The 27,332-nt window shown below is 41.3% G+C and overlaps 2 protein-coding genes across 7 annotated transcripts in view; one reads left to right on the forward strand and one right to left on the reverse strand.

Annotated features, from left to right (window-relative positions):
* The window catches only part of FAM227B (family with sequence similarity 227 member B), a 108,421-nt gene that overhangs the window by 26,215 nt on the left and 54,874 nt on the right, over positions 1–27,332 (reverse strand). The window lies entirely within an intron of this gene.
* The window catches only part of FGF7 (fibroblast growth factor 7), a 56,260-nt gene continuing 29,490 nt past the window's right edge, over positions 563–27,332 (forward strand). The window contains exons 1-2 of one of the 3 annotated variants that reach the window (XM_083712958.1): positions 563–813; positions 12,451–13,042. In XM_083712958.1, the coding sequence (XP_083569084.1) occupies positions 12,757–13,042 (286 nt within the window). In that variant the 5' untranslated portion in view covers positions 563–813; positions 12,451–12,756. Of the gene's footprint in view, positions 814–11,556; positions 11,946–12,450; positions 13,043–27,332 lie in introns of those variants that run through there. The other 2 variants (XM_083712956.1, XM_083712957.1) reach the window with 2 other exon arrangements.

Here is a 27,332-nt window from a genome sequence, read left to right on the forward strand (position 1 = left end):
TTTTAAAGTTAAGGAAGGTTGTTCTCCTGACAGAATATTTTATAGTGAGCCAAAAAAAAAAAAGGTCTAGCAAAAGCCTTCCAAATTTGAGGATCACATATTATGAAGACTGTGATTTGTTGGGATAAAGGATTTAGTAGCATAGCTTTATCAGGAAATGCATCTGATCTGTTGCTGTGATCTCAGCAGTAGTGTTTGGAGAAGGTATGTGCTTGAGTTCGAAACAGCTGAGCAGCAGTTTTGGCTGATGAAAAGTATCTCTCAGATTCCATAAGGCTTCTATTTCTCCAAGTTGGTAAGATTTTATTCTTCAGCGGAGAATAATGTATCATTCTGTACCTTACATTTGTTTTTAGTCATCCAATTAGATGCAACACACATGGTCAATAATAGTCAATAATTCTTCAATATTACATATTCAAATATTCTGTGCAATAACTAATATTATAAAAACAGCTTTTACTTGAGTCATGGCATCTATTTTTGATTCCAGAGCTCATCCTATAAATATGTGAGTGGGGATATTAATGCGTCTATAGAAGTCTTGCCTGTTCAAAAGAGACAAGGTCTCAACCACAGCTAGACCCTTTCCTTACGTTATTCTACTGGAATATACATTCCTACAACTTTATCCTCAGCCAAGATATTCTGACATTTTACATTTACACGTGGAAGACTGGAGTTGTCAACCATTGCATTTTGGGAAATGGCATAATTCCATAGGATTGCCACATTTTACCACAATACATGTTTGGGGTGTATATCATGGGAAGTTTTCTGGAACACTTTGAGAGAGATATTTGAAGAATTAAGGTCTGTAGCATTTTGATTTTTCTTATGCTTGGAGCTCAAAGTATACTTGCTAACATTTGTAGAGATTGGCACATAATTGATGCATACTGTGACCTATCACTTAAAAGATATTATTCATTGCTTTAGTGAGTGACTTTGCTAAACTACTGAAAGATAAAGCAAGCATGTTTTAAAGAGAAAGGTCTCAAATGCCAAAGATCTTTGTGAGATGACTCAAAGGCTTATGTAATCTGAGCTATCTCAATAAATCTCTCCCATTAAACCCGTTAAGATCTCTAAACTGGCTCTTCAGAAACACAGGGGCTTAAGAGTATATTGGAACATTGTTAGAACTTAATCTGAAGACTGTTGGACAATTCATTTTAAAGTAAGAGGAATGGAAACAGCCTGACAAGACCAGAAGCAACAGAGGTGTTCAACTAGAGTACTAGACTTCCATTTAGAGATAGAGGTGTGGGTTTACACAGAAGCCATTAGAATGACTTGCAATGGGAGGCTGATGAAGTCTGTGGGATTCTGGAGAGCCACGTTGACATGGCTGGTAGTCCTGGTGAAATTCTAGTTGTTCTATAGGATATAGAGATGGCGTTAGGTGTTTGAAAAGATTGCTCCATAGATTACTCAGGGTGACCATGGAGGTGGTTCTTACACAACTCCAGGTACTGTTAGATGGAAATTGATTGTATGGATCCATTTCAGTATCATTTGAGACCTGATTTTGGGCATCTTGATGCTACTGTTGTGACTGGAAGCAAAGGGTGGCTGTTCTTCTAGTTAGACACAGAGATACATGGTACCTTGGTTCTCAAACTTAATCCGTTCAGGAAGTCTGTTCCAAAACCAAAGCATTCCAAAACCAAGGAACGCTTTCCCACAGAAAGTAATGTGAAATGGATTAATCTGTTCCAGACTTTTAAAAACAACCTCTAAAGCAGAAATTTAACATGAAATTTACTTTCTAATGAGGCCATTGATCCATAAAATGAAAGCAATAAACAATGTACTGTGCTGTAAAATCAATAAAATAGTATTGTAGATGATAAAAATGAAAATGTAATTTTTTATTACCTGCACTGGGTAGCTGAACCGGATTCCACACCGTCACAGAAACAAAACAAAAACGCCACAAAAACACAAAATAAATAGCAAAAAATACAGACCTCAGCATAGCACTCTGAATGGAAGTGTGGCACTCAAATCGGAAGTGTGACACTCAAAACGGAGCACATTCAGCTTCTGGAAAAAGTTCGTAAACTGGAGCACTTACTTCCATATTTGTAGCGTTCGGGTTCCAAGTTGTTCGAGAACTAAGCTGTTAAAAAACCAAGGTACCACTGTACGTACAAGTCTACACAAGAACAAATGAGATGTGCTGGTGGCAGACATGCTTGTGAAGTCTATCATATTCACCAATAAAATGGAAGACCAGAATTTTAAAATAAAGTGAGTGTTTTACCTCTGCAGAGATGGTGGCCAAAGACTTAGTGAGTATTTGGGTTCAGGTGAGGCAGAGGAAGTGAAGAATTTGTACCTGGGATTAGTGATGGGCTAGAGGAGAACCAATGAACTGCAACTTAATTATGTCAAGATGGAAATACTGTTGGTAGGTAGCCTGTCTGACCAGGGATCTAGTGTTCAATCTGTCCAGGATGGGGATGCATAACATATCCCATAAGATTAATTTTCTGTAATTGCTGATTGATCCAGCTTTGCCACTGGAGATCAAAGTGGCAAAGGTGGCATGTTGTGCCTTCTGCCAGCTTAGGTTTGTATGCCAGCTGCTGGCACTTTTGGACAGAGAGCGCCTGGCCAAGCGAACCATGCAATGATAACCTCCAGGCTTGATTACTGCAGTGAATTCCACGTGGGGCTGCCAAGTAAGACCTGAAGGCAACTTCAGTTGGTTTGAAACACAGCCACCAAACTGCTAACTGGGACTGCCCCAGGAGGCCCTTTTTGAAACAGCTTCGGGGGCTGCTAATCAATTTCCAAGATTCAAAGTGCTGGTGCTTATCTTTAAAGCCCTGCACAGCTTAGAATTACTTACCTCCCAGTGACTGTCTCATTCGCTTGTTATTTCTATCTACAAAAGTGTCAGTCGGTATACTTCTAAAAACAGGAGGCAAAACTATTTTATATGAATAGAAGTTGCATCACTATGGATTATTGATTTACCACTGTGAAGTCTGGATTTCATCCAACTAAGGTTTCTTCAGAGCAAACTCATTGAAATTAATGGATTTGATTTAATGTATTTCAGAGGGTCCATGCTGAGTAAAACTTAGTTGGCTGCAACCCTCTCTCTGATATGATGTTGCTCTCAGAGGAGTGCTAATTTAACATGTTTTTGAGCATATGATCTACATTGGATGCGTCTTTCAAGATGCTCCTACCTTCTGAAGTTAAGCGAGTGGTAACTGAGTGCTCATGGAAGGACAGATCGTGAAGCTAAGTCTCCAATACTTTGGCCACCTCATGAGAAGAGAAGACTCCCTGGAAAAGACCCTGATGTTGGGAAAGATTGAGGGCACAAGGAGAAGGGGACGACAGAGGATGAGATAGTTCGACAGTGTTCTCAAAGCTACCAACATGAGTTTGACCAAACTGAGGGAGGTAGTGGAAGGCAGAAGTGCCTGGCGTGCTCTGGTCCATGGGGTCACGAAGAGTCGGACACGACTAAATGACTAAACAACAACAACAACAACAACTACAAAGAGGGCCTCTTTGACCATGACAGCACAACTGTAGAAGGGTCTCTAAAGGGAGGATTGCCCAGCAGTTGAACTCATGTTTCCAGTGCATGGCAAATACATTTTGCTCTCCTGGGCCTTTTAAACATCAGCTGGGTTTCTGATATGGTCAGTGCTTTTTTCTGGGGGTTCTCAATGGTATGCAGTACCAGCACCATTTTTCCAGAAGTAATGACCGCTCCCCGCTTAAAATGGGGGGCGCCCTTTGCGTGGACCCGTGCAGCCCATAGATCTGGAGCGGCTCCAACAGCATAGGCTTGGCTTTGCCTTCCCTCAGGTGGGATACCTGGAGGTCCCTGCCTACCTCAATCAGTTGTCCAATCCCACCTGGGGGAAGCGTTGCCAAGGAGACCAGGCCAGGTAGGGGAGGGATTACCTGCCCACACAATAGAGGGAGGATCTTACCTGGGAATCCTCACTTGGCTCCAGAGCTTCTCCCACCCTACCCACCCTCAGTTAATGTCTTATTTTGCAGGTTAACTTTTCTTCACAGGTATGCAGGCGCTGCTACGTTAAGGTCGCTGTTAAAGGGCTGGAAAGGAATTTCCCTGCATTGGCAGGTTTCGCCTTTCCCGTAGCAAAACGTCACAACTTTGGCGGTATCAGGCCTTGGGCGGAATCCTTTAGTCCATCTTCCTCTTTGCGGCGGCGATACCAGGGTTCCCCGTTAAAGGGGTTTCTGAAGGGAGGCTTTGACCGTACGCCGAAAGGTCGTCATTGCTCTCCCCTGCGGTGGCGGTGTAAGGGGGGCGGCTATCTCTGTTTGAACATATGTTCTCCAGAGCCGGCCCATCCCCCCCCCACTGGATAACCCTGATGCTCCCTAGGTTCCCGGCTGGGGACTGGGGAGGGAGAACGCCCAATGCCTGAGCCAAGGTCTACCCACATTTGAAATTTAATAAAGTTGTGGCCAATTTAATCCCATAGCACGTTGTCTTGAGTCGTTATTCCACATGACGGGGGGGGGGCGCTCGGGATCTGGGGACTCCGCCTGTCCACGCAAAGCACGGGATATGGTGCTTTTTAATCTGATGATTTTATTGTCATTGATATTTTATTGGATGTTTTACAGCTATGTTGATTCTAATTTATCTCTAAGTGCCATGGTGAGAGTACTCTGTACAGAATGTGTGGGATATCATTGTTACTAAGAGATAAATTATAATATGGATGGGATTCTAAATCTCCTCCACGTGCCTTATCTTCCCAGAGCCTGTCTTTTTAGCTAAGCTGCTCTACTGAAATTGAGTTTGGGTAAGAAAAAAGTCTGGTGTGTGTGTGTGTGTGTGTGTGAGAGAGAGAGAGAGAGAGAGAGAGAGAGAGAGAAAGAGAAAGAGAGAGAGGTAAGCAGTGAACATGAGAAGGGTTTCTGACCCACATACTCCCATTTGCCCTAAAAATTGGAGGCCTTAACTTAATGTGAGGTAGCGGCAGACCTGGATTTAAACAATTTGGTCTATCATATCACATTCTGTCCTCTGTTGTGTCTTGACGCACCATTGTCTCCATCTCTCTAGTAATAGTAATGTAACTTGTAACATATGTGTAAGCTGACTGCATTGTATAGTTCCATACTGTTTAATTTGTCAAATAATACATTTTGAACTGGCTCAGTCTATTAATAATATCCTATAAAAATTTCCACCTTTGCTTTTATAATTACTGCAAATTCAGCCGCGAGTCACCATATTTAAAAATTGCCTTCAAATGGCTTGAATAATAAAAAATCAGTTCTGTAAGCTTAAAAAGATTTAAGAATCATTTGAATAAATGGGTCTGTGAGCAAATCAGCTCACACGTTCAGTTATCTTTTTTTATCAAGATATAGAAGTCTGTACTAGACAATGCGCATTGTCAAGAAAGTCTATGCTATGTGATCTGTTGGTAAAATAACCCGTAAGAATTCCAAAAATTACTCCTGAAACTGGTTTAGTCCCATTAAAGTTAATGGCCTTACAGCAGCAGAAATGGCATCCAGATTCCTTAATCATCCTTAAATACATTACTCAGGAGTAATCCAAACCCAGTGGGACTACTTTGGTGTAAGTGATATGAGACCATAGCCATGAGCTTCAGCAGGACTTAAATATAGAATAAGAAGCAGAAACTGCTGATTGCCTTAATTGTTCACTTATGTCAATGCATCCACATATCTGTTATTAAGACCTTTTGTAAGTTTTATCTACAAAGGAGTCAGTTGGCCTACACCATTAGCACACTTCTAAAAACAGTGGATAAAACCGTTTTAGATTTCCAGAAGTTGCATCATTATGGATTATTGTTTTAGCACTGCTAGTTCTCTCTAATATGATGTTGCTCCCAGAGGAATACTGATTAAAACAGGAACCAGATGTGCTTTCTATGACCAGATCGAAAAAAAAGATAAACAACTACACTAGAGAAAATCAATTGAAATAAAAAGAATGCCCCGAGGGCGTTTCTAGAAACATGGACTGGTTTGGGTGGCAGTGGTGACTATGTAAGTATTTCAGAAGAATGGAGCAGGCACTGGAAAGAGCTTAAAATAAAATAATAATAAAAATCCCTCCCAGACTTAAAAGGGGAGGGGGGATTGCTGAGACCACCAAGATTCTCAAAAACATGTTTTGATTGTGCTATAAGAACCAAATCAGGGTTAAATAATACATTTGGCCACGACTAGAATGAAGGCTGGAGAAGCTCCTCTGTGAAATAAAAAATAAAAGTTGCAGGTTTGGAGCTTCAAAAGATGAACGTGGAAAGGATTCTAAATATAGCACCTATCCAGACACTGTGTTAGTGGAGCAGCACAATCACTTCTAATGGGCAAAAGACAAATTTATTATGATGCATTTCTGTTCTGGGGATCTCCATAGGGCCTTCAACACTGTTAGGAAGGCACTCCATAGGAAAACCTACAGGCAACCCCTTAGACTTATACAGAAAACCGGGGGGGGGGGGGGGTTAAAAAGACAACCACACTACCTTGCTGAAAAGACCAATAAAGCAAAATGTAAACCCAGTAAGGTGAAGGATCGGAAGTGGGACTGAATCTAGAACTCCCAATCTACTCTCCCGCTTGTATTATTTATTTTGTAACATTTATATACTGCTTGATTTTAAAAAAACACACACAAAAACCTAAAGTGGTATTGCTGAGGCCGAAGTGCTAACAGTTTTAGCAGCTGGCTAGGCAAACATTAAGATCCTCACATTTCTCCTGGACTCTTTGCTCCCTGCTTTATTTGGAGATCTGCCTTCTTTCCATGGATGGGTATATGCTTGACTCCCTGTTGCAGGAGTGCAGCCACTATTTTGTACTCATCTCAAGCTAGATGGGGCTAGCTCCCTTTTTATGCAGACAAGGCACTGTCTTCAAACAGTGCTTCAAAATGCTAATCTGGCTCAAGGAAATTGAAAGCAAGAAATAGGACCTTTGGGTAATCCTAATCCTAACTCTTGCTTCATGTCTGTTTCATGAAGCAGGTAAGTAAGTATGAATATTATAGGATATTTATTAGCTTTGGGATTCTCAGCGGCTACTGGCCACATTCGCTATATTCTACCTCCACTGTAGGGATGCAGGTGGTGCTGTGGTCTAAACCACAGAGCCTCTTGGGCTTGCTGATCAGAAGGTCGGCGGTTCGAATCCCCGCGACGGGGTGAGCTCCTGTTGCTCAGTCCCTGCTCACAGTGCACCATGTGCAAGGCTTGTGGCCACAGAACCTTCTGTAAACTTTAACTTAATCCACGCACTGCGCCCCCTGCACTGCATGAAGTACAGTGGTACCTCAGGTTACATACGCTTCAGGTTACACACTCCGCTAACCCAGAAATAGTGCCTCAGGTTAAGAACTTTGCTTCAGGATAAGAACAGAAATCGGGCTCCGGCAGCATGGCAGCAGCAGGAGGCCCCATTAGCTAAAGTGGTGCTTCAGGTTAAGAACAGTTTCAGGTTAAGAACGGACCTCCGGAACGAATTAAGTACTTAACCCGAGGTACCACTGCACTGTACTATTAATACTGTGGGCACGTTTGCTGCATGCCTAGAGCAACCTATGAGCATGTCAGATGGTAACCAAAAGTCTTATTAGATGCCCAGGGATTCCATGTTCATGTAAACACATGCTATTTGAAATGTTATTTTGAATTTAAGAGTCCTGAAACTTCCTCACGTTTCTTCTCGAACTTCATCCTACCTGTATATATGGAGAGCCATTTCTCCAATTACCCCTTAGAATGGATCCAGAAAAAATATCACAATGGGATTTTCATGCCCTTTGCTCACTTCGTGGGCATGGGAAGATGATGTGACTGAAATAATTTCAGAGAAAGATCCCAGTCAATTTGTCACAAACGGGTTTACTGATGTATTGATGTCTTTTCCCATGCCAGCTAATGTTAGATGGGAGAAGTTAATTGTCACTGTATAGGTTTTTAAAAACAGGTTAAAGTACAGTATGTTAGCCCCCTTACCCACACCAAAGGACACCATTCAAGACAACTGACAAGACACCAGGCCTATAACTTGGTTTGAAATAGTATGTGAGGTATAGACCTAGTATCTGTGCCAGCAAGAAGAAACTCATAAAAATCCTTCAGGATTCCAAGGACTTAGAATTTTAAACAGCTGAAAATGTCAGGTATTCATGAAAAAGTTGTTTTATTTGACCCTACTCCTACTCGATTCCCACAAATCCATCCTCTTTCCCTGTTACAAAATAAACACACTTAAGATCATTCTATCAGCATTTTTTGTATTAACATTCAGCAAGGAACTATATAAACATTTCCAGCAAATGCAGCTTACTATAAATGTGTTTGCTCACTGGGTAAAATCCCATTTTTGGTTCATGTTTCGGGTGCCTTTGCTTAATCGAGACTCTTTGCCAGAACCTCCTTCTCACTGGGCAGGCACCTGGAAACTGGACTTCTAAGGGCCAAACTGGAAATGATCTTTATCACCTTGTCTGTTCCGGCATATTTGATAAACAGGAGACACAGAGGGCTTGAGCCAGACTGGCTCCATGGCATAAAGAGATTTGTAGCTTTATTTCTTTTCCCCTGCCAGGACACAGCTAAAGGAGAAAGTGGAATGATTACTACTTCTGAATGGAAAAAAATAAAAGGAAGATACACCTGATAATTTTTTAATCCAAGATGTAACTTGTCAGGCAGAAGATAATTTTGACCCTTTAACTTAAAAACAACCACCACCAGCAAGAGTTAAAGGGTTAAAGCAAAACTCTCCTAGGTGGGCCACAATGAAAACAATGCCAAGATTGTTGTTTTTTAGATTTCTTTTTCTTGCAACTCTTCAAAAGAAGCAGAATAAATTACTGAAATTCTAACAAACCCTTCCTCCAAGGGACCCCCAAGGCAAACAAGCAAGTAAAAAAACAATGACCAAAAAACTGGTCTTTCGTAAACATTTATGGGGGGAAATAAAAAGTCTCCCTGCCTGACCAATGGAGCTTCTATTACATTTCTGAATGCTTTTAGTGGCATAATATTTTTGTCAGTGGTTTAATATTTTTCAGGTATTATTTTTGTTATGTCGTTGCTTTATGTTGCAATATTTTAAAATATATTTCAATAAAATATTGATTCAGAAACATCAAAATCCACAACACTGAATCATGTTGAGTCTCTAATCACCTTTTCTGTATAGCTTGCTGAACACCAAATCCTAGCTGTTGATCCCAGTTGCGGGTCACAGACTGAATCAAATAATTGTTCATTATACAGGAGCCTAATTTTATTTTAAATACTCCTTTTGCCTTTTCACAGTATGCAAATTCATAGATCACCAGCTGGTACAAGTGTGCACCATCAACAAACCAGAAAAGCAAACAGAGGTGAAGATTTTGGGCTCTGCATTGCAACATTTATTATAAAATGTGTCTTGAAAAAATGTTTTCAAGTACACAGATTTATCCATTGAAATCCCAAGAATGTGCTGTTTCACTGACCCGTATAAGAGACATTTAAGAAATAAACTGCTTTGAACACCTGGGGCACATGCTTGAGAATAATTTTACACAATTTAGCTACCACTCCTACACACACTAAATACCCATTTATTACATTCATTACAGCAGAGTCAAGTTTAACATTTATAAGAGGCAGGGACATCACAAGTATGAGTCAGTTGTCCCACCCAGTGATATTTATCATAGTCAGTCGGTTTACTGGATTTACACATGGAATGACTGTCAATTAGTAAATCAGAAAAGTATTAGTACTGTTCCAACTTTCACACACCTGCTGAACTCTTCTATTCTGTAAGGCCTATGCAGGCACTTAAGAAAACATATCTCCACACTGGTTTTCTGATTTTGGACTTTTATTTTTTTTAATATGGTATTTATTGTATTGTTTTATGTACAGCTGTTAACTGCTTTGATATGTTCTGTATGAATTAGGGAAATATAAATATTTTTATAAATAAATAGCTGGCAAGATGCTACATACTTAAAATGAGGTTGGCTCATTTTATCCCCTTTTTGACTGAAATAACGGGCTTATCCACACTCACCTTTTGCGTTCACGTTTATAAGCTCCGTGACCAAATGTGGGTTTCTTTTTTGCCCCAGAGCTTTCCCCATGAAAAGCTGCTCTTTAGTGCTCAATTGGCACAATCAAATCGGGTTTTCTGCAGATTGCCCTCTGCTCTGATTGAGCTTTAAAGAACAGGTTTTCATGGGGAAAGCTCTGGAGCAAAAACAAACAAACCAGGTGCTCAAGCATGGAGTTTTAAAGCACAGGCAGCGCATGGAAAGAGTGGAGGAAAGGTAAATGTGGATGGTGACTTCTTTGCGTGGAGTCAGCTGTATTGTTTTTAACACTTGATTGGAAGCCGCCCAGAGTGGCTGGGGAAACTCAGCCAGATGGGTGGGGTATAAATAAATTATTATTATTATTATTATTATTATTATTATTATTATTATTATTATTATTATTAATCTCCTATGTGGAATTGAGTCAGCAACCTCCTGGGCATGTTTATGAATCATAGAATTGTAAAACTGGAACTTTTGAACAAATGTTGTTTAAATTTTTTAAAAATAGTTGGAAAGAGATCATGAGGGTCATCTAGTCCAATCCTCTGCAATGCAGGAATCTTTTGCCCAATGTGGGGGTTGAATCCATGTCCCTGAGATTAAGAGCTCCACCAATTGAGCAATCTAATTCTTTTGGGTTGCATGCTACTCTACCATCTTGCTTGGGACTTTTCCTTTGGAGCTAGTGTTAGACAAATGCTGACTACTGGATGAGCTACTCTCTCTGGGAGACTTTGAAGGTTGCCACTGAGATTTAAAAGTTTTTGCAATGTGTAGAGCGGGTAGAAAGGTTTGTAGGAATCGGTGGAATTAGCTTGTTTAGTTACCATCATTTCATTACTCGAGATAAAGAGGGCTTTCCACTTAGATTAAGTTTTTACTAGAAAGGTGACTGGAAAATCACCAACATGTGGAAATAGTAGAGGGAATGTTAGCTAAAACTAGCAGAGCCACTGACAGCCATTGTCCTGTTACTGAGGTCAGCAGCTGGTCCAAGGCTCCCCTTTGCATTGGCTCTGCAGAAGCCCTCATACACAATATAGGAGCAGATTCATACAACGCTAGCTAATTCTAAGGTGTATTGCCCTCCATTTATGTTTGTGTTTCCATTATGAGAACCATGTATCTGTAGGTGAAAAAACGCACTTGCAGAAAGCAGAAAACACAGATTAGCTCAGTTTTTGATTGACACTGATATGATTGATTATGCACAGAAGCATTTGTTAGCTTATATATTTTTTGGATTTTTTTTCTAACGCCCTCAATCTACCTTGCCTGTAAGAAATAACAATTCTGTGCCATTATCTGTGGGAAGCAGTGATCGGAGAGGAATCAGCAGGATTTGGAAAATGATTCAGAAAAGAATTATGCTTCACTAAATAAGGAGGCAATACGAGCAGTGCATGAACTGGAGTCAGAAAACCCAGTCTTTCTAGAAAAGTGGCAGGTTTGAGTTTCAGGGCATCAGCCATGTTGATAGCTCCCTCTGATGACCATAGAATTCCACACATTTTATTTTTGTTCATGCAGTCAACTGACAGCTGACTGCTTGTGTCCTAATTGCTTCCAAGAGAGGTCAGCAAAGGTTTTCCTTAAAAAAAAAAAAAAAGCCTGAACAGACTTAACAGTGCACATACACACACACACAAGTGTGCACGCACACGCACACATGCTCGCACACACCCTCTTGCGCGCATGTTGATTTATGGAAACAATTATGATTCTGTCGCAGTCTTTCTGAGCTCCGAAAGTTTGTAGCTACAGTAGAGCGTCTCATGTTGCAAAAGGCAGACAACAGAAATGGAATACTTGTGTGTCCAGCTGTTATCAACAGGAGCAAGTAAGTCATCTGTCTTCTTTAAAACATCTTAAAAGATTTCTTAGCTGCTAACAGCATTTTCCGTTGTCATGATTTTGTAGTATCAGAAGCAATGCTCTCAGTGTATTATGAAGCAGTGGCAATGGAACTGTATACATACGGACTATGTAAAAAATAGAACTGAGTGTACTTTGTCCTGATAAATCTTAGATACCAGAGCAAGCTTTTAGGGAAATTACTACTAAGACAAATACATGAAGCAATCAAGTGAAAGAGGATGCAATAGCGGTTTTCTCCTGAAGAGTTTGGCAATTTAACTGAATCATCAGACTCACTAGAAAACTACAGAACAGGAGAAACGAGGGCTGCATATCAACATTTAAAATGCCATGTTAATGACAGAAATTCTAGCTCACATACACATGAACCCTTCCCCCCCGCTACTGTTTTATTCCCATAGCATGAAAGATAGTTGCTTTGCTTATGTAATGGCCATAAAAAATTATGCATACCACTTTCTTCATAGTTCTTTTGCTTTCAGTGCGAACAGAGAATACAAGTAGCAAAGGAGGACGCAGCAGCCGAGGTTACTGCAACCTGTTTCTTTAAAGGATATCCAGGCTGAAAGGATTTCTATCGATTCTCTTCGATACCTGCATCTTAAAAATAGTAAGGACTGGAATTCTGGAAGAGGGAACAGTCGCTGGTTAAATTACTTTACAATTCAAGGGAAAGGCAGAGGAGGACAGGTCAATGACCAAGGAAAGACGATCTACTGAAGACGGATTTTTTTCATTATGTTGTTCGTGAGTACCCAGAACACTGCACTATAATGCACAAATGGATATTGACATGGATCCTGCCAACTTTGCTCTACAGATCATACTTTTACATTATCTTCCTCGTGGGCGCTATATCATTAGCTTGCAATGACATGACCCCAGAGCAAATGGCTACAAATGCAAACTGTTCTTCCCCTGAGCGACATACCAGAAGTTATGATTATATGGAAGGGGGGAATGTAAGAGTAAGAAGACTTTTCTGTCGAACTCAGTGGTATATCAAGATTGATAAGAGAGGCAAGATAAAAGGAGTATTGGAGCGTAACAGCAACTACAGTAAGTAATCTCTCTCCTGCAATATGAATGGATAGTTTTGTTTCTGTATGTACTGTCGGATTTTTTCTTCTTAGTGTAATTTATGGTGCCCTAGTTCTTTTAAAGCATACTGACTATGCCTTCCTAATAATGTGGCAGGACATTTGGTACTGATTTTGAAATACGTCATTTTCAAGAATACGTTTCCAATATGTTGTAGATCTGCTAATGTATTACTGGCAGCTGGCAACTATTAACAGAAAAAGACTATTATAACAAGTGAATTAAGGTTGTTAAGTATTAAAAGTCTCAAACCACAAAGCTCTATGCTCATAAAATTATTATGAAATATTAAAGAATGCCTGTAGTATACACCCTACCTGTAAGTATGTCTTAACACCATAGGAAAACTTATCCACACCTCAAATTGAAGCAGAGACAATGATGAATGATACCTTGCAAAAACTAGCCTGCAAAACTAGCCTTGCAAAATACTTTGCCAAACCTGGAATGAAGACTAATTTCTTTCAGGGTCCACAATGATAATAAAATGTAACAGTATTTTCTTCTGTCGCTCCATCCATGATTTTTATCTATTTAGCTTAATAGGGAAGGCAACCTATTTTAAAAACCTGCAGGAGATTGTTAAATGCCAATTTTGATGTTGACACACATCTCTAAAAAGATTTTTAATCCAAAAGTATTTTAATAGCATTATATATAGATCTTATGATGGTATGTGTTTATTGTGCACAGGTAAGTACTGTATATATACTAATTTTTTATTTACAATAATAAACAATATATTTCAATGCTGATGATAACGGTAAAAAGTAGATCAGCAATTCTTGTACTTAATTGTGGTATAGCACAGTAACACATGGTGTCTTGGGAAATAGATATCTGATCTACTCAATTCTCTGTCTAAATACTTATGAGAAACAATTCATCATGGTCTGTGATTCACCTTATTTTAATGTTGATGTCTGTATTAGTCCATTTTAATCTAGCAGGCAGGCAGTTGGAATAGACCAAATATCAATGTAAGGACATCAAACCAAACCTAGAGGTATTTTCTGGACCCTACTACAAGCAGGGACCCACTGATATGCCAAATTCAAGTAAATAAAACAACAATATGTTCCATAGAGAACAGAGAATCATTTCTCACCAGTTTCTGCAATGCTGAAAAAGAGAGCTATGCTTGTGTTTTATCTCTTCATTTGTTGCCTCCTACATTTCTGGATGAGTTTCTAGCACCTCACACTGACCAACAGTGATAGAAACAAACTTTTATTAGGCTAGCTAATGGTTCAGTTTATCATATTTAAGATATGTTTTAGATCTTTGTTTCACACAATCTTGAATTTGGTATATAGGCTAATGCTTTTAAATGAATAAAGCAATCTTGTTAGATGTGGGATTAGAAGTTACAGGAACAAAATTGTATATACATTTTGCATAGGTTTGGGAAGATAACATGTAACTAAGACTGTCTTAGGTACATTGCACTTAAATATACTTACATGTACAGCATTGTATTATATATCCTTCTGAAAACTGCTATACAGTTAACACACAACTGAAAAAAGTAGTCTGAATTTTCATCTATGCCTCAACCATATCATGTAGCAGGAGAAGCCTCTATCACACCTATCTTTATGAGTAATACTCAATTAAACTGATTGAATTTACTTTCTTTCAACATGCTGAAGCAATCATATTGATTTTAGTATATCAAATCCAGAATTAGTGTTCTGAACTGAGGACCCTCATTTCAGCACTCTGCAGGTGCTCCAGGGATCTTTGTATGGATGATCCCATACAAGCATGCTGTTCACTTTATAAGTTAGGGTATCTCTGTGCATGTATTAATAATAATACTAATGTATAAAGCTGTACCTGTCCACTGAAAAAAAGATGGGGAAGTCCTTACACATGTGGCGGTCTGCATATGAACTGGAATTACTGGATAATCAAATTGCCACTATATGCGGGTGAGGGTCTTAGGTATATTAATCTGAAACAAATACTTTTGAGATGACCTCTCCATATGCCAATGTATCTTGTGAAAGCCACAAAATCATGTCACTGAATATTCACACCATCACATTCTATTAAACCCAGATGCCTACATTCTTCCTTCTCTAAAATGAGCAGAAAACAGAAATCACTGAAGAGCAGTTGCATTCTAATTTGTTTCTACGCCAACTCCAAGTAATACAGAACAGAAGAGAGTGCTGGAAATATGCATGCATAAGACCAATTTCAAGAGAGAGAGGAGGTAAAATATGTAATGGCTAGAAAATGGATATTACTAAATGGACAATTTTTCCTCTGCTGTAGGTGTTGCAATGAAAAAGAGGCGTGTGCCACTATAGATAGCTACAGCCTGTGAGAAACAAATGGGGGCAGAACTGTTTAATGCTGCTCCACTTCTCTCTATAAACCAACTCCTATGTCTTTGCTATCTAACCTGACACCATGCAATTGCACCTAGGGACTAACTAGATGTTTGTAAATATGTGCCATGGTGCCCCAGCCCTTGATCATTTAAAAGAAAATCAGATGAAGGAAAGTAAAAGCAGTGTCTAATCCTTCCCTCGCCCTCTGTTTCTCTACCCAAAATCTCTGCCCATGGCTTTCCCCCTGTAGGGTTGAAGGAACATGTACTCTTCCATTCATTTTTCCTTGTCCGCCATGTCTTTCTAGATTGTGAGCCTCAGGGTTGGGACTGCCTTAGGATATTGTAGTGTTAGAAAAGGTTCCAGTTGTTTAGTCGTGTCCGACTCTTCGTGGACCAGAGCACGACAGGCACTCCTGTCTTCCACTGCCTCCCACAGTTTGGTCAAACTCATGCTGGTAGCTTTGAGAACACTGTCCAACCATCTCGTCCTCCGTCGTCCCCTTCTCCTTGTGCCCTCCATCTTTCCCAACATCAGGGTCTTTTCCGGGAGTCTTCTCTTCTCATGAGGTGGCCAAAGTATTGTAGCCTCAGCTTCACAATCTGTCCTTCCAGTGAGCACTCAGGGCTGATTTCCTTCAGAATGGAGAGGTTTGATCTTCTTGCAGTCCATGGGACTCTCAAGAGTCTCCTCCAGCACCATAATTCAAAAGCATCAATTCTTTGGCGATCAGCCTTCTTTATGGCCCAGCTCTCACTTCCATACATGACTACTGGGAAAACCATAGCTTTAACTATACGGACCTTTGTTGGCAAGGTGATGTCTCTGCTTTTTAAGATGCTGTCTAGGTTTGTCATTGCAAGGTTCCAGTAAGATCAACCAAAATTATCAAGGGGATGGAGCGATTCCCCTATGAAGAAAGGTTTCAGTGTCTAGATGTTTTTAGTTTAGAGAAAAGGTGAGTAAGTGGTGACATGATAGAAGTTTATGGAATTATGCATGGCATGGAGAAAGTGGACACAGAAAAGTTCTTCTCCCTTTCTCCTAAAACTAGAACTTGTGGGCATCCCATAAAGCTGAATGTTGGGAGATTAGAGAAAGTCAAAAGAAAGCACTTCTTCATGCTGTGCATAGTTAAACTATGAACTTTGCTTCCACAGGAGGCAGTGATGCCCACAAACTTGCAAGTCTTTAAAAGAGGATTAGGCAAACTCACGGAGGAGAGGGTTATCGATGGCTGCTAGCCAGGATGGCTATGCTCTGTCTCCACAGTTAAAGGTGCAACGCTTCTGAATACCAGCTGCCGGAAACTACAGGAGAAGAAAGTGCTCTTGTGCTCCAGTCCTGTTAATATGGGTCTAAAGGAGCGGGTGGCGCTGTGGTCTAAACCACTGAGCCTCTTGGGCTTGCTGATCAGAAGGTCGGCGGTTTGAATCCCCGCAACGGGGTGAGCTCCCGTTGCTCTGTCCCAGCTCCTGCCAAACTAGCAGTTTGAAAGCACACCAGTGCAAGTAGATAAATAGGTACAACTGTGGTGGGAAGGTAAATGGCATTTCCTTGTGCTCTGGTTTCCATCACGGTGTTCTGTTGCGTCAGAAGCGGTTTAGTCATGCTGGCCACATGACCTGGAAAGCTGTCTGTGGACAAACGCCGGCTCCCTCAACCTGAAAGCGAGATGAACGCCACAACCCCATAGATGCCTTTGACTGGACTTAACCGCCAGGGGTCCTTTACCTTTACCTTTAACCACAAGGGACTATAGATGGGTGACTGCTAGACAGGATGCTGGTTTCCCACAGGCATATAGTAAGCCACTGTGAGAACAAGATGTTAAGTTAGATGGGCCATTGGCTTGATCCAGCAGGCTTTTTTATATTCTTAGTACTGATTCTGTAAGTCACTCTGAGAGGTAAAGGATGGCATAGGACATAAATACCTAAGTAGGTGCACATCTGAATTTTGAGGGGTTTCAATGAGAGAGAGAGAGAGAGAGAGAGAGAGAGAGAGAGAAAGAGAGAGAGAGAGAGAGAGAAGAGAGAGAATCAATTTGATGACAACAATATGGAGTGGGAAAACAGTGAGTGGGTAAAGGGCTAGATAGCCCCTCAATCCATTGCTTCACTGCTCAGAATCCCCACTGCTTTGTTTTTTACAAAAGCCAATGATGGGTCCTTGCACTATGTGCTTGCGCAGAAATGCAGTTAGTCCCTTAGTCTGAAAACTATGAAGGTTTCTAGCTACCAGATCTCTAACATTCTACTATTTGCTGCAATAGTGAGGGCAAATAATTTTGCTGGTTTCAACCCAAGCTACACAAACATATACGGTTTTATAGGATGACTCATTTATATTCTGATGAAATATCTATTCCCTGCTCTCCAGTCCACTTCTTCTGAAACAGCTAGAACTGAAGCTTCTTGCCCCATAAGTAAGGTGGATTTCCACCCCAACTTTAAAGAAAAACAATGACAAATGATTTGTCTCCTGTTTCCACTACTGTGCAACCATTTTGCCTGCCCTTCAGTTGTCAGACCTCAATCATCCCCTAGAATTCTGCTGCTAAAATAACTGTGATTCACTTTGTGGACTTTTCTGATTAAAAGCGATACAGAAATACTTGACATGAAACGAAATATTTCGCCAATCTCATCATTCAGAACATGTGGCACCACTCATTAAAACCCTATGGGGGTTTCTTATCCACACCTGTCTTCAGTCCAGGCATGCCTAAGAAGTCCACATTCACACTGAAAACCCTCTTTGGCTTCTCATCTACCCTTGTTCTGACTTTCTATTCTCCACATCTTCTATTGTCATCTCTCCAAAGGTACTTTGCATGCACACTCTCCTTCGCTGCCCCTTATGCTTGTAATTCTCTCTGAAAACACCTAGATCAGGAGTGGTAATTGTGGTGTCTTTCAAATGTTGCTGGACTACAACCCCTATCAGCCCAAACCAGCATGGCAATTTTTAGAGGATGATGGGAGTTGTAGGCAACAATGTCTGCAGGATACTACTTTGGCTACCTTTGAACTAGATTATACTACTTCAAATCCCTTCTTTGAAACCCATCTCATCCATGAGAATTCCCCCTTTGTTCCCAGCGAAACTAAGCCTGAATATATGCAACTAAACTTGTGTATTTATTTCCTGTTCCACCTGCCTCCATGTTCCATTCCTCCTCTTCCTTTCCTGTCGCTCCCATTGAAATTTAGATTGTAGGCACATAGGAACAAGGACCTGCCTTTTTTATGCACACTGACAGTTCTACATTAATAATACACTAAACAAATTTGGGCACTCTGATAACATTTTCTAGAGAGCTGGTTTCCCCCATTTCCATGTACTATGGACCTTGCTTCCCTGAATCACCTAGAGATTCTTTTATGCTTTGTGTGGTGCTCCTTATATGTTTGCAAAACTCTGTGGTTCATGTGTATTACTCTGTTTAGAGAAACATACCAAAGGGCCAGGTCTTTTCGCCCTTTCCAACCATATTAGTATATGGCAGGCATGTTCTTTTTATACTGTGAGTAGATTGCAGTCTCTTGGGAGTTGGACGTGCCTGGTCTATGGAAATTGAATACTGTCTGGCATTAACTAGTTTTATGTCATATCAAAATACATTCTTAAGTAAATTCTTTACAAAACTATATGAAATGTAAAACTGCATTTAGCTCCGTCCTACTGTGAAGGTGGACGCGGGTGGCGCTGTGGGTTAAACCACAGAGCCTAGGACTTGCCGATCAGAAGGTCGGCGGTTCGAATCCCCGCGACGGGGTGAGCTCCCATTGCTTGGTCCCTGCTCCTGCCAACCTAGCAGTCTGAAAGCTTGTCAAAGTGCAAGTAGATAAATAGGTACCGCTCCAGCGGGAAGGTAAACGGCGTTTCCATGCGCTGCTCTGGTTCGCCAGAAGCAGCTTAGTCATGCTGGCCACATGACCCAGAAGCTGTACGCCGGCTCCCTCAGCCAATAAAGTGAGATGAGCGCTGCAACCCCAGAGGCGGCCACAACTGGACCTAATGGTCAGGGGTTCCTTTACCTTTACCTTACTGTGAAGGTCCCAGTGCTAAACACAGTGTCAGCCTGATTCAAAAGACTTATTCTGGTATGTCTGACAGTAGCACTGGCAGAACATCTCTGCAGGTCTAATAAAATATAAACTGTGTGTGTTATGCTGGTGCAGTTGTTGATGGTGCAGTTGTTGATACACCTTACCTTGTTCTATGGGTGTATTTAACATTTGCACCTGACTTCCAGATACTTAAAATAGTTATTTTGAATGTTTCACTAAGTTGCATCAAAACAACCCCTTATACATATATTTTCTATTTTTTTGGTTATGGCTTCAGATAATCTCATTTGCACACCACAAACCCCACTTGTCTTAAAAGAGGCATGAACAGCTTGTGACCCACTAAGCTGGAAACCACCTACTTGGTCAGGTATGGCAGCTCACGGATGACTCTAATTTTGATTGGTTGCTTGAGCCTGCAGAAGCATGTGGGTTGTGCCTATCGGGATACAGTACATGGCTGGTGGGCTGCATTCATTCAGCTAACAGGTTACAAGTTGTGCAGGCCTAGATGAGTACAGGGCTGATGGCAGTTGCCCCTATTTAACCCCTCCTTGGGGACAGCCCTACTCTGATATACAAACCAAATTCATCTGATAGCCAGAAAGTATTACAAGATGTAAGATGAACCTCCTCTTAAAGAGTCAGATGCTGGAGAAGAAGCCAAACTTTGACTATTTGTTCTGTCACTTCTATAAAAAAAATCACTATAAATTTCTTAGGCTAATCTGGAGGCTTCTGAGAAGTATCTGCTATTAGAAATTTTGCTAGCTCAAGTCATCTAGGGCAGTTTATAGAAATCAATTTGCCTGCTTCAACCTTGTATTTCAAACGAATAGGGGGCAAAAGTGTGACATCATCTCTATCAGCATGTCTGGATTTTCTCATGATTAACATTACAGATTTCCAAAGCTGGAACATGTGGGGGATTTCTGTTTCCAGTTAGATCTGTGCTCTATAAAGCAGATTGCAAGAGTACGAATAGCATGGAATTTACCCATGATAAAGCTATGTATTTTGGATTTCACACCAACATGAAAGTGCATGGTTTAAGCCACTAATATATAAAATGTGCATCAAGAGAGCATCCTTATTCATATTTCATCTAGGTACTATACAAAACAGAAAGTAGGCAAAGTCAACTTTCTCTCAGATTGAATGCCCAAACCATCAATATAAACTGCCAAATAAAGGATGCTGAAAGTTCTTCCTTCTTTTCACATTAGTCAATGTAAGTATGCAACCATCTTAAGAATATAATGAAATAATAAGGAAAATGTCATGCAGATGAATAAAGGACTCATATTCTTTATGGGTTTTTATTCAAAACCTTATAAATCACAGAATAATGTAAAGGTAAAGGTAAAGGTACCCCTGCCCGTGCGGGCCAGTCTTGACAGACTCTGGGGTTGGTGCACCCATCTCACTCAAGAGGCCGGGGGCCAGCGCTGTCCGGAGACACTTCCGGGTCACGTGGCCAGCGTGACATCGCTGCTCTGGCGAGCCAGAGCCGCACACGGAAACGCCGTTTACCTTCCCGCTGGTAAGCGGTCCTTATTTATCTACTTGCACCCGGAGGTGCTTTCGAACTGCCAGGTTGGCAGGCGCTGGGACCGAGCAGCGGGAGCGCACCCCGCCGCAGGGATTCGAACCGCCGACCTTTCGATCGGCAAGTCCTAGGCGCTGAGGCTTTAACCCACAGCGCCACCTGCGTCCCTCCAGAATAATGTAGCCTCCTGAAAAGAAAAGAAGAAAAGCAAGTGACAATTTCACTCAGCATGTTGATGACGTGCCCTTTGTTTTATTAATCTTAAACGTAAAGGTATCCCTGACTGTTAGGTCCAGTCACGGACGACTCTGCGGTTGCGGCGCTCATCTCGCTTTATTGGCTGAGGGAGCCGGGGTGTACAGCTTCCGGGTCATGCAGCCAGCATGACTAAGCTGCTTCTGGCGAACCAGAGCAGCGCACGGAAACGCCATTTACCTTCCCGCTGGAGCGGTACCTATTTATCTACTTGCACTTTGACGTGCTTTCGAACTACTAAGTTGGCAGGAGCAGGGATCGAGCAACGGGAGCTCACCCCGTAGCGGGGATTCAAACCGCCGACCTTCCGATCGGCAAGTCCTAGGCTCTGTGGTTTAACCCACAGCGCCACCCGCGTCCCCTGATACCATGTTACAACGGGCTAAACAATTACATCAATGGGGGTAAACAAAGCCCCGCTCCATTACTTTGTTTGAATGAGGGAGATGCGAAAGACGGAGCACACCCCCATTTCTCTGTCGACCATTTCTCTGTCGACATGCCTGTGCTGCATGGGAAGGGGGCATCAGCCCAGATTATCCAGCAAAGGGAACAACATTCCATTTCCACTCTCACTTGCCCATATCTGAACATGCTTGCAAAGGCGTATGGGGAGGGTGAGGGTGAAAATGTTTGTGCAATGCAACTTCATTCTGCAACTGTACCTAATGGTCAGGGGTACCTTTACCTTTACCTGATGCCTAAAAACAATCACAAAGAAGCTACCTTGGCAATGAACTGGTAATTAAATAAAAAAGCAAACTGTGACACCCCACTAAGCTATACAAAGCCAGCCAAGTAGACCAACCCCACAGGCACCATACCTAGCTTGCTTTTGCTAGATGCCAAAGAATGCAAAACAAGTAAACTACCAAGCAATTAGGAAATCACATACATGACCAGGTTGCTGCATTCAGCTTATGTGGTGCAAGTCTGGTTTATTTGATATAACTATCTGCCCTACCTATTGTTATTGTTATTGTTGTTGTTTAGTCGTTTCGTCGTGTCCGACTCTTTGTGATCCCATGGACGTGCGTCCCGGGGGTGTGGCATGCCGCCCACAGGGGCGTGGCATTCGTCCTGGGGGCGTGCCGTGCCACCTGCGGGGGCGTGGCACCCAGTGCTGGCAGGGGGGCAGCCGCGATAGCACCCCACTGGGATCGTACTGCCGGGGGCAGAATGCTCCCCCGCACCCCTCTTCCTCCGTCAGTGATGCCAGGCACTCCTGTCTTCCACTGCCTCCCGCAGTTTGGTCAAACTCATGCTGGTAGTTTCGAGAACACAGTCCAACCATCTCGTCCTCTGTCGTCTCCTTCTCCTTGTGCCCTCCATCTTCCCTAACATCAGGGTCTTTTCGAGGGAGTCTTCTCGTCTCATGAGGTGGCCAAAGTACTGGGCCTCAGCTTCAGGATCTGTCCTTCCAGTGAGCACTGGAGCACCATGAGACAGCACTCCAGGCTTCCCCCTCAAACTCCTCTACCAAACTCCCTCAAAAATGCCCCTCTTTAAAGTCCTGCTCACGAGAGCTTTGTCTGTTGGATTTCTTCCTGTAGGGTTCATATTAAAAGTGTAGCAGCCATGCCTTCCTTCCCCAACATGGATGCGTAGTGATGGGAAAATAGAAATACGTAAGCCAAAGCTGGCAAATTGGCTTCTTCTTAACAATTATCAGTAATATGGCTGCAGGTTGGCTAGTTGTAGCTACGCAGTTTCCTTTTCACTATTTAGCTTTTGTGATGGAGGAGGGAAACTAAACTTCACATCCCTTCGCAGAGGAAACTACATTTCCCAGTGTTCATTGCAGGGAATGAGTCAAATGGGTTGAGTCCCAAAGCTTGTCAAGGTTTCTGCCTTCGCTGAATGGGGGGGGGGGTCTAGCAGGTGTCGCTGTTGTCGCTGCTCCAACAAACCCATGTTCAGAACAGTTGCCTTGCTAAAATGGCGGCACCCATGATTATCAGACTTTGAAAAACTGGTATCACTGGATCATCAGTTTTGTTGAATTAAGGTGCAATTAATTGTTGCTGTTTTGAATTTTATTGTGATATCATATTCCTTAGTGGGTTGTGCAAGCCACTGTTCTGAATAGGTTTTTTTTGGGGGGGTAGAGCACTGGGGATGTATTTATGGAACCAAAGGGTGGAGGGTGACCATCTGTAAAAGTTTGGGAACCACTGGATTAAGCAAAGCAGAAGGCGTGAGGAGAGAAAATTGCCATTGTGGAATGCCCACTTTTCCAAAATGCATCTTGCACCACTGTGGCATAGCTTTTGGCATCAGGTTGAGACAATACCTCTTTAGTCAGCTCTTTTGGTGAATGGATGTTTCTCTGCCCGCTGTATTGCTGCACCATTGCTGTGATTTTGTTTGGTTCTGCAGTTTTTAATCTAATGATTTTTAATGGATTGTATATTGTTTAAACTGTGGTTATTTATCTAACCCACCCTGGGACCAGTCGGTGAAGGGTGGGCTGTATGTATAAATAATGAATATATAAATAATGTAGTTCAGCCAAATAGCGTAGTTAAATGATGGGGTTCAATTTTTTTTTCCTGGCAAGTGTACTCTTTTCCAGTTGCCAAGAATATGATGGATTGCACTCTGATGCTGGCCTTGCCGCAGTTTGATCCATAAGATAGGGGCACCTGTTAACTATATCTTGCACTGGTGGAAAAAATACTAAACAATCTCATGGAATTCAATAACATTTGAAATAAGTCTCTAACTTGTCTTTATTACATGGTTCAGCCTTGGAATATTTGACAACAGGTGTTTTTGAAAATGCACAGTGCAAATTCTCTTTCCCTCACCTACTGGAGAATACCAAACAGTTATCAGAGTAGAAGGCAAGCGTGTAAATAAATATAATAGGAAATGGCTTTCAGGCAAATTGCCCTGGCAACTCTCATTTAGCACTGGAAGGATTAACGTTTTGTACGTCTCTAAAGTTACATTTCAGCACTGATGTTCCCAGGTGTATATTTAGTGTGCATACATCATTATGCAGCAGATATAAATTAAGCTTTGAAATGATGAGCCATTTCAATAGCAATGATGTCCTAATTCTTGGACTGGCACCAACAGGAATGCCTGCGTTTACTAGCTGAGCTTCTTCTTGGACATCAAGTTGGTGACTAGGGAATAAACTTGATGAATAATGGTACAGCAGGCCACCAACAGCCAGAAGAAATCACTCTGCAGCTGACACAAATAACTGTTCTTCAGCTTGGGAACGAAGGGCAGAGTGAGAGCCAAAAAAACACTCCCATGAAAAAAGCGCTGATTGAAACAGATGTGAGACAAAGTCTTGACCTCTCAAACCTATGATTCGTTGCTCTTCTTTGTGCTTTCTCTTCTTTCTACTGGCATGTTTCAGACATAACAATGTCATGGCTTCTGCCCAGTTGCTCAGCGCAACCTTCTCCTCCTATATCTAACTTCAGTGCTTGTTAAACCACAGCTTCCTGTTAAATCTGAAGCATTTATTGGACTACAAGTTCTGATATGAAACCAGGATCAGATCAGGCTGCAGTCCTAACTCCACTTTCCTGGGAGTAAGCCCCGCTGAATTAAATAGGTCTCCCAATGGTTAAGACTCTGCTGTAAGATTGTTACATCTGAACCAAGCCAGTGTATTCTACCCACATTCCATCATTTCTCATACAAACCCGAATATTGCACAAGCAATATAATGGGCGTATTGTAATAGCTTGAGTGTGAGTTGTGATTTTGAGGTCCCCTATTTACACATCATTGGCAATGAATTCTGTGTGCAGTAGTGAGACAAGTCATTTTTTCTCAGACTTAGCTCTCCATTTGCAAAACTGGGGTAACAACACTTACAGGGCTGATTTAAGAATTACTGAGAGAATCTATATGGTGCTTTTTGAACACTCAAAAACTTTTACTATCAAATGTAAATACTGTATTATTGATAGCAAAGTCATGAGATGAAACGGTTTAAAATGGTTTCTCTACATATCAGTATCAATTTGGTCTCTCTTTATTGCTTGCTTTGATTATTTAATTTTTCAGCTTTGTGATCTGAAACACTCCAAACTTTCTACAGTCTGCATCCATAATATAATGACGTGTTGATGTGCATTCTAGGATGTATTAAAAAAAAATTATTTGACCTGTCATATGGCGGTCTGGACAAATAAAAACAGATTTCATTCAATTGGAGAATTATATGCATTCTTACTTTTAATTATTGTTACCTAGTCCATACCAATAAAATCAACAGAATGAATAAATGGATGGTTGGTAACCAGAAATGGGAGATCTGCTTCACAACTGCAACTAACTGCAAATAACAGTCTTTTGTCACTTGCCTGCTCTTTTTGCAGAATTGTCAAGCATATGTGACTATTTCTGGCAGTTATAAATGTTAGTATCTCTTTGGATTTTGTTCAGTTTCAGGGGTCCCCTCCTAAAATATTAAAATATATTTAAAAAACTATCTTAATTTAGGAAAAATGATATGTACCCTACCTAAAATTTTGTTGTTTAGTCGTTTAGTCGTGTCCGACTCTTCGTGACCCCATGGACCAGAGAACGCCAGGCACCTCTGAGCTCCACTGCCTACCTAAACTAGCAGGCTGCAATCCAGTACTCACTTGTTTGGGAGTAAGCCCCATTGCACTGTTAAATTAAAAAGAGAACAGAGGCCAGTTTCTATAGCTGCTGTACTATTAGCCTATGAAAGTTTCGTAACACATGATATCATTTGCATGCCTGGAAAAACTTCTCTGTGTAACGAATGGTGCTGAAAACTTGGAAATGGATATTCACAGATGTGGCTGACAATTGCACACACAATTCAAGAAAGGCAGTAAAAACAATAATGAAATCAATATGCCTTATTAATTTGTTATGATTCCAAGTTTGAAAGAAAAAACCCACCCAAGTCAACTTGGTTATAACAGGATTAGTTGATTTACATATAACTTCTATATTATTATTATTAATTAATTTATTATTATTATTATTATTATTATTATTATTATTAGTAGTAGTAGTAGTAGTAGTATTATACCATCAGTTCTACCACCTCCTCTGGGCTAGAATGCAAAAGGCCCCATACTACTTGGAAAAGCTCCACCAGACAGCATATTAAGGATGCGGTTGAAGCAGTAAATATGCCTTCTTTGCTGCCTTCACAGCCATTGAGCAGACCCGATTATGAGCCCTCACCAGTGCTTGATAGCAATTGACTGGAGTTTTCCTCCATTTGACGTCAAGCTATCTTCTGGCTTACTTCATTGCCCAAAGCTTTGACTCAATGGCATTTGCTTAATATTTTGTATAGGGTGAGGCCAATAAATATAATGTGCCAAGATCTTCAGCTAATGTAATCTGATACAGCTCTATTCAAATCAATGCTCACACGTCAGGTTGTCATGATAGGAGTCTCTAGACTTATTGGGGAAATGACCGAATCGTAAAAGCCACAAAAATGTCTGAAGTTAAACAGATGGTGCATCTGGGAAAAAGTTAAGTAGGCTCCAGTAGGGATTCTATTTACACTTTTCAAGCTGCCGTTCATGTTTTCTTCTGAGGACAATGAGCCGCAGCTCTTACTTTCCTTTCTAAAGTTTGCTAGAAGAGGTTTGATCTGGAGGGAGTGATAGTTGGAACAGATGAAGGGTGACAGTAATAATGGCAGAGCTATCATGGGCACCCTGCAAGATCAGAGCCCAGCCACCCCTAGCAATGATTGTGGGTGTGGCTCTGATACCAAACACTCAGTCAACTTCCCATGAGCTGGAAGATTTTAAATGTGGTGTGGTATGGGCATAGCCAAGGTTGGGGATAGATGTCCCTCCCCCCATCAAGTAAAACAATAGAAACACTTATGCAAGAACTACCTACTCTGGAAGAATGGCAGATAAAGGTGATGGACTTTATGGGACTGGCAGAGATGACCGGCAGAATCCGCGACCAGGGGAAAGAAACAGTGGAAGAGGACTGGAAGAAATTCAAAATATATCTTAAAAATTGTTGTAAAATTGAGGAATGTTAAG

Source organism: Podarcis gaigeae, assembly GCF_964106915.1.
Source record: "Podarcis gaigeae genome assembly, chromosome: 14".
Taxonomy (NCBI): Eukaryota; Metazoa; Chordata; class Lepidosauria; order Squamata; family Lacertidae; genus Podarcis; species Podarcis gaigeae.